Source organism: Mus pahari, chromosome 4 (assembly GCF_900095145.1).
Source record: "Mus pahari chromosome 4, PAHARI_EIJ_v1.1, whole genome shotgun sequence".
NCBI lineage: Eukaryota > Metazoa > Chordata > Mammalia > Rodentia > Muridae > Mus > Mus pahari.
In genome coordinates this window covers 79,059,602-79,067,113 of record NC_034593.1, presented here as the reverse complement: position 1 = coordinate 79,067,113, position 7,512 = coordinate 79,059,602, and the positions used below count along the sequence as shown (strand labels likewise).

General features: G+C 52.9%; 2 protein-coding genes across 3 annotated transcripts in view; one reads left to right on the top strand and one right to left on the bottom strand.

The window, feature by feature from the left end:
* The window catches only part of Ubqln4 (ubiquilin 4), a 17,893-nt gene extending 14,473 nt beyond the window's left edge, over positions 1–3,420 (bottom strand). The window contains exons 1-4 of the mRNA XM_029537557.1: positions 3,230–3,420; positions 1,580–1,731; positions 1,079–1,278; positions 354–616 (exon numbers count right to left, since the gene is read on the bottom strand). Coding sequence (XP_029393417.1) covers positions 354–616; positions 1,079–1,278; positions 1,580–1,731; positions 3,230–3,337 — 723 coding nt within the window. The 5' untranslated portion in view covers positions 3,338–3,420. The remainder of the gene's footprint in view (positions 1–353; positions 617–1,078; positions 1,279–1,579; positions 1,732–3,229) is intronic.
* Positions 3,421–4,205: 785 nt separating this feature from the next.
* The window catches only part of Lamtor2 (late endosomal/lysosomal adaptor, MAPK and MTOR activator 2), a 4,196-nt gene continuing 889 nt past the window's right edge, over positions 4,206–7,512 (top strand). The window contains exons 1-3 of one of the 2 annotated variants that reach the window (XR_003843701.1): positions 4,206–4,427; positions 4,656–4,818; positions 6,980–7,069. Coding sequence is in view for 1 of the 2 variants with exons in the window: in XM_021195575.2 (XP_021051234.1) it covers positions 4,291–4,358; positions 4,656–4,818; positions 6,980–7,069 (321 nt within the window). In the remaining variant the exon portion in view is untranslated. The remainder of the gene's footprint in view (positions 4,428–4,655; positions 4,819–6,979; positions 7,070–7,512) is intronic. The other variant, XM_021195575.2, reaches the window with a different exon arrangement.

The window sequence follows — 7,512 nt, the reverse complement described above, 5'->3', positions numbered from 1 at the left end:
AGGACAGCCAGGGCTACAGGATTACAGCCTGAAGGAAGGCACACTCATACAGCTGACACCTCTTCCTTCCCAGATATAAGACAAGAAACGGGCCACACACCCAGTCTGTCTGCAGCTCCCTTGATGTTTTCCAGGCACTGTCCCTCTCCCAGCCCTCACCACCCATAAAATAAAGGATACGGGGCAATCCGCCCCACTTGGCTTAGGGTTAAGGAGTTCCTGGCCCGTGTCTGTTCATAACTTTATCAAGTGTTCAAAGCACACCTGCTCAACTCAATGAACAAGGAGTAAACCATAAGCTCAGAACAGCCAACGCCAGTGTCCTCCCTCCCCCAGTCTTCTCCCAGACCCACCTGCCTCATGAGCTCTGGGTTGTTGAGCATGTGGCTGATCTCGGGGTTCCTCTCCATCAGCTGCTGCATCTGGGGGTTAGCCATGATCATGTGGCGCATCAGGTCAGGGTTTGACATCATATCCTGGACCAAGGGGTTCTCCATGATCTGCGACAGCATCTCAGGATTGGACATGAGCTGTCTCTGCATCTGTTGCTGTAGCTCCATAAAGTTGGCGGAGCCCAGGCCCAGGCTGCCCAGGCCCAAGATGCCCCCGAAGCCAGCTGTGGGAAGGAGCAGGGTCAGAGTCTCCCTCTCAGACCCTTCCAAGATCCAGCAGACTCCAAGATAGGGCCTAACTGCTTCTCACATGCCCCTCCCTCTTCAGTCACTCCTACAACTCCAGGAAAGAGACCTCTATAAAGGCAGGGGCCAAGCTAAGCATAGCATTGAACAGAGAGAAACAGACCCACCTTTCCCCACTCCCCTCTTTACCGAGGACCCCCCCAACCCCAACCCCATCTTTCCTTTTGCTCCTGAACTTGAGTCCACCTCTGAAATCCCGGAAACCATCATAAACTGATCATCCATTCCCCACCCCAGCTTGGCTTAAGCTCCAACATCTGGAAGAGTGACTACGGTCATAGGACTAAGACTAGGGAGCAGGGACCATTCTTCTTCTTTATCTTTATGTACCCCACTCCCCTGGCCAATACAAAATTATGCTCTCCTCCCTAAAGGCTTACAGAGGATCGACGCAGTAGCACTTGAGGGCCCCTCTGCAGCCACTGGAGAGGGTCCCCCTCCACTGCCAGCATCTGAAGTGGTATTGCCAGAGCTGCAGGGCTGGACAGGGGCGGCAGGTGAGGCAGGCGTGGTGGAGGGTGCAGAGGCAGAGTCGGGAGTGGATGGAGGAGAAGCAGCGGCTGTCACTGGATCTTGAGCCCTGAGGACAAAGAGCAGAGAAACCTGGTTGGAGTGTGCACAAGTGACAAGGTGGCCTTGGACTGCCAGCTCAAGCCACCTCCTGAGCAGCCTTGTCCCACCCTTACCCCAGGCTAGCAGGATGCGGGGGGGGGGGGGGGGAGGGGTGGAGACAGTATCTACAGTCTCTAAGGCAATCTGGGAGTACTCTCAGGTTCCCCTAGACCTTATCCATCTGTGCCAGGCCTGGCCGCTGACCAGGTGAGAAAGGATCAGAAGCGAAGTCCCTATCAGGAGCCAGGGCCGCTCCTGTCTGCACTTACTTCTGAGGGGTCTTGATGACTAGGTGGACCGTGAGCCCGTCCTTGATGCCGTGCTGGCTCAGGGTGTCCCCGTCCTTGAGGATCTTGCCTGCGAAGATCAGGACCAGCTGATCCTGCTGAGCCTTAAACCTCCGGGAGATTTCCTCCTTGAACTGTGGTCAAGAGGCAGAGATCACTGTGGCGGCCAACTGCACCCCGCTGCAGGACTCGACCCTCAGTTCTGCCCCTCTAGCTACAAGAATCCACAGTGAGATGGATATGCCTTTTTTTTTTAATTTTTATTTCAATTAGTTCCATGATACAGACTCCCAACCCTGGCGGCAAGCCCCTGCTACTATCTACTACAGCAGCTTGTCCCCACCACCCAATTCTCTGAGGGTGATACCTCACAGAGGCATGGGCGGCCCTCCCCATCCTAACTCCTTCAACTAGCCTTGGACACAGGCTGTCTCTCTTCAGCCTTCTCACTGCTCTTCAGGCCCAGTTTCCTCATAACTATAGCAGATAATCTAGAGCATTATTGAGATCTATTGAAGAATCTAGGGTGTTAGTTACCACCTCTACTTAATTTAATTGATTAATTATTAATTAATTAAGAGACAGGGTCTCTGCATGTAGCTCTTGCTGTCCTGGAACTTTCTATGTAGACCTCGAACTCACAGAGATCCACCTGCTTCTACCTCCCGAGGACTGGGAATTTAAAGATAAGGATCAGAGAGGAGGTAATGCATCCCAGGGATATAGGAACTCAGGTCTGGACATCAATGTCTTCATCAGACACATTCTCAGTAAGAGCTGTTTTATAATTCAGCTTTTCCCAGGGGACTTAAAATTCTCGCATGCGAGAACAGCAGTGGTACTAAAGGCTACACTGGTGCTACCAAAGGCTACACTGGGGCGAGTTAAATTTTCTAGATTCTATCAGCTCCTCCAAAACACAACACAACACACATTCTAACTATAAACAGTGCACTTGCTAAGCAAAAGATCCCTCTCTTCCAACCAGATGGCCTATCCTAAGCCCCGCCTATGTGCAATTCTGGAGCAGCTTCCAGCAGTGGGGAACACAGGCAATAATAGTCCCTCACTCATTCTACATTATTTTGTTGAGCACCTACTGCGCTCAGCAAATCCTGTAGAGTAGAAAACTGAACTACACAACCGTTTCGATTTGCGACAAGGAGGCTCTGTGGAGAGAGAGAGAGACAGAGAGAGAGACAGAGACAGAGACAGAGAGACAGAGAGAGAGGGCACCACCACCACGCGACACTCCCGGGAGAGCATAGCCGCAGCTCACTCGGGCCGCACTGTGCCTTAGCGCCTGGAACCTCCACCAGTGACCCTGGAGCACACTCCCCTCAAGCCTAGGATCCTTATGGAGCCCGCAAGCAAGGTGTCCCTTCCTTAAGCTCCCCCACCACGCCCCCAGCCCTGGTAGCGCGGCCAAATCGGCCCCTACCCGCGCCACGCTCCCCGGACTAGCCCTGGCAAGGCGCCCCCTACCCGCTTCTCCCGCCTGGTTGCCCCTGGATTCCGCCCCGGCCGGGGGCCCGTCCCCGGCGCCAGGCCGTCCCTGAGGTCTCCCTCTCTGCGCTGACCCCCTCGGTGCGCTGCTCCCCCCCTCCGGTCTCCGCGCCAGCCCTATACTACCTCCTTGACGGAGGCTTGATCGCAGATCACGATCTCCTCCTTGTCCTTGGGGGTCTTGACGGTGACCCGAATCTGGGGCCTCGTCTCAGCCCCACTCGGCTCCGCCATGCCGCCGCCCGGCCGCCCGCCAGCCCGCCCGGCTCCTCCTCCTCCTCCTCCAGGCCCGCCCGGCCCGGCCCGGCTCCGGAGCCTCCGACTCCCCCTCCCGCCCCTCCCCAAGGCTCCGACGCCCCCTCCGGACAGCCGCAGCCACAGCGCCCCGGGCGGCCTGGGGGAGCACTGCAGCTGGGGCGGCCCAGGCCCGAGCAGGGTGCGCGGCTGGTCCGGGCGGGACAGCGCGGAGGGCGGGAGATTCAGGGCCGCCCGCGGCTCCCTCCCATTCGGACAAAGGACTTTCGTTGTCGCCGTCTCATCTCCATTCCCTGGGGTCACTTGGTTTTCTTGAGAGGCGGAATCTGCCAGGCCTGGGTTCGTTCCTGGTTCAGGACGTCCCTAAGACCTTTGCAGATTCGAGCAGTCGTGGCCTCCCGGGAACCGCCCCGAGGGAGCCATTAAGGACGGTTTCAGAGACCTGGAGTTTGCCTACGTGGCTTCTCTGAGCCTTGAGAGTCAAGAGAGCAGGACCCCACAGCACTGTGACTAGCGTACAATATTGCTTTAAAAAATGGTCAAAGATGTGCCTAACAGATACAGAGATTTATTATTACGTTGCGATTGACCAGTAGGCACGAAGGCGCCCTTCGCGTGGAAGAGGTTAAAAGTCCTTCCAACGTTGCCACTGTCCTTGCGCTCCCGCTCTTTTCCCCCCACAACCACATGGTCGGACTGGAAAGCTGAACTATGGTTCCCAGAATTCCTTGAACAATCACGTGAAACTACGATTCCCAGAGGCCCTCGCGCGAGGCGGGAATTGGGCCAGAGCCTCAATAGATGAGCCCGGTGACTACAACTCCCAGGCGCCTCGTCGCTGGGCTCCCGGGCCACCGGAAGCGGCTGAGGGATAGCGAGAGGCTGCGACTGTAGGGGTGTGCGGGTGCAGGTCAGGGTTAAGAGACGCAGGCATGCTGCGTCCCAAGGCTTTGACGCAGGTGCTAAGCCAAGCCAACACTGGAGGAGTCCAAAGCACTCTGTGAGTGAACAACAAGAACCCAAGCAGCGAGCGCTGGAATGGGGCGATGCGCGGCTGTCTGCAGTAGGGGTAGGGAAGGAGCCCCACGCCGGGAGGTGGCTAATGTTGCAAGCTGCAGTTTCGGGACCTCTGCGTGAGGGCTTCCTCGGAAAGGGAAATCGACAGTTGGTTAGCGTGTTCCTGGATATAGCCAGGCCAGAGTCTTGCTTCCTAAAAGCGCCAGTAGCTGGAATTGGGATTGGAGCTCATGCCTTTCACGCTTCCTGAGTTTGTTGATATCCTTCCCATTCTCGCCAGGCTGCTGAATAATGAGGGATCGCTGCTGGCCTACTCCGGTTATGGGGACACAGATGCCCGGGTCACTGCGGCCATCGCCAGTAACATCTGGGCCGCGTATGATAGGAACGGGAACCAAGCGTTTAATGAAGACAGTCTCAAATTTATCCTGATGGACTGCATGGTATGGAGTAAAGTAGGCTGACTTCGAACTTATATCGAACTTATAATGATTATCCTGCTTCTGCCTCCTCAAACCTGAGATTGCAGATGTGCACCATAAATAAAACATAAATATTAAAAAAGGAAGTGAGAGTAGGGTGCAGGCATATGTGTGAGGGTCCATCTCAGTGAAAAGGAGACATTTGTTAAAAGATCTGAAGGCCGATTGGGAAGGGGAAGAGAATTAAGTCATGCAGCGATCTTTTGGGAAAACATTTTTTTTTTTTTTTGAGACAGGGTTTCTCTGTATAGCTCGGGCTATCCTGGAACTCAGTGTGTAGACCAGGCTGGCCTCGAACTCAGAAATCCACCCTCCTCTGCCTCCCAAGTGCTGGGATTGAAGGCGTGCGCCACCACACCCGGCAGGGAAGACATTTTTTTTTTAAGATTTATTTATTTATTACATTTAAGTACACGGTAGCTGTTTTCAGACACACCAGAAGAGGNCATCAGATCTCATTAGGGATGGTTGTGAGCCACCATGTGGTTGCTGGGATTTGAACTCTGGACCTTCGGAAGAGCAGTCGGGTGCTCTTACCTACTGAGCCATCTCACCAGCCCCCAGGGAAGACATTTCTAACAGTGCTTGCTATGGTGGCTTATGCCTCTAGTCCAGTACACCAGAGAGGCAGGATCTCTTCAAGTATTTGTTTTCTTTCTCTCTTTTTCTTTTTTTGTTTTTTGAGACAGGGCTTCTATGTGCAGTCCTGGCTGTCCTGGAACTCACTCTATAGAATCAGGCTGAAGTCTCAAATCTACTAGCCTCTGCCTCCGGAGTTCTGGGACTAAAGGTGAACACCACCACAGAGCAGACTGCAAATTTTTCTGACAACAGCAATTGCAAAGGGCCAAGGGCAGAGTGAGGCTTGGACCAAGATCAGTAAAGATGGAGCGTCACAGAATGGGGAAAGGTTGTTAGGAGAAAGGGCTAAAGAGGCATGCCCATGTCCCAGTCCTCTGAAGAGTGGTAGTGTGAAGAACTGAAGAAGGTGTTTGCAGGGGTGAAGGCCCCTTGGGAGGCTCTTCACTGTCTTTCTTGCAGTCCATTCTTTACACCCTCGCACCCATTGCTGATGCACACTGGGTGCTGAGTCTAGGGCTGGTGTCACTGCAGCCTAGCTAAGCTATAGGAAATGCATTTTAGCTGTGCGTGGTGGTGCACACCTTTAATCCCAGCACTCAGGAGGCAGAGGCAGGCAGATTTCTGAGTTCGAGGCCAGCCTGGTCTACAAAGTGAGTTCCAGGACAGCCAGGGCTATACAGGGAAACCCTGCCTCGAACCCCCCATCCCCCTCCCCCCCCCCCAAAAAAAAAGAAATGGATTTTAAGGGACGGATGGTGGAGCTCAGTGGTAGAGCAGTTGCCTAGAATGTTTGGGATTCTAGAACCCATTCCAAGAAACACAGTTTTTATTTTTGAGTCAGAGTCTAGTACACACACTGAAGCAAGTTCTGTGAAACATCACTTCTCTTAATAGATGCACCATGTCATTATTATTTTTATTTTCAAATGTTGATCCACCATAATTGATCTCCATTTTGAAAAGTTACACCACAGGAAAAGAGGAGACATAAATTGGGTTGTGTGTGTGTCCCTGTGTGTGTGTGGAGAGTAGTTGTTTTTACCTTTTTAAGGTTTATTTATTTTATTGTGTATGTATGAGTTTCTTTGCCCAGGTGCTATATATGTGCCCCATGTGCATGCATGGTGCCCCCAAGGAGGCTGAAAGAAGGCATTGGGTCCCCTGAACTGGTGTTACAGATGATTGTGAACACAATGTTGGTGTTGGGATTTGAACTCAAGCCTACTGCCAGAGCAACATACCAGTTGGGTTCCTGTTCCTGGTCCCTCACCTGCTGAGACAGTTCTCTGCATTAGAGAAGAAAACCCCAATTTCTGGAAGACTTGGTTTCCCAGTATAACTTGGTTAGAACATGGCTCAGTTGAGGCTGGAATCCAGTTTCAGACCCCCATATCCTAAATGCTGGACAGAGCTCCCTAACTGAACTTCCTGCTCTGGCAAGCTTGGGAGGCAGTGTCGCTAGGACCAAAGGAACCCTGGGGAAGGCAGGAACTAAGGATGTCTAGCAGAATGCCCCAGAATATCGTGTCCTTCCCACCAGGAGGGCCGTGTAGCCATTACGAGGGTGGCCAACCTTCTGCTATGTATGTATGCCAAGGAGACCGTAGGCTTCGGAATGCTCAAGGCCAAGGTGAGTACATTCCTCTGTTACAATTTCCTGGGCTGTAACTATCTATCCATGCCCTTGCTCTGAATAAGGACTTGGAAACTTTAATTAGGTTTATTATGAGCTTCAGGCCCTATAGCTGGGCAGATTCTCAACTATTTTAACTCAACCATACTGGCTTGGTGTATGTCCTGCCACATGACCCATTACCTGTCCATCTTAGTCGTGTCCTGGTACCTGCTTCATCATCTTCATCCAGCTGGCAAGTCCTCTGCCAGAATTCCTATCTCTTCCTGGAAATCCCACCTCCTACTTCCTGCCTTTGCTTTTTTTGTTTGTTGGTTGGTTGGTTGGTTGGTTTTTTGAGACAGGGTTTTTCTGTGTAGCCCTGGCTGTCCTGGAACTCACTCTGTAGACCAGGCTGGCCTCAAACTCAGAAATCCACCTGCCTCTGCCTCCCAAATGCT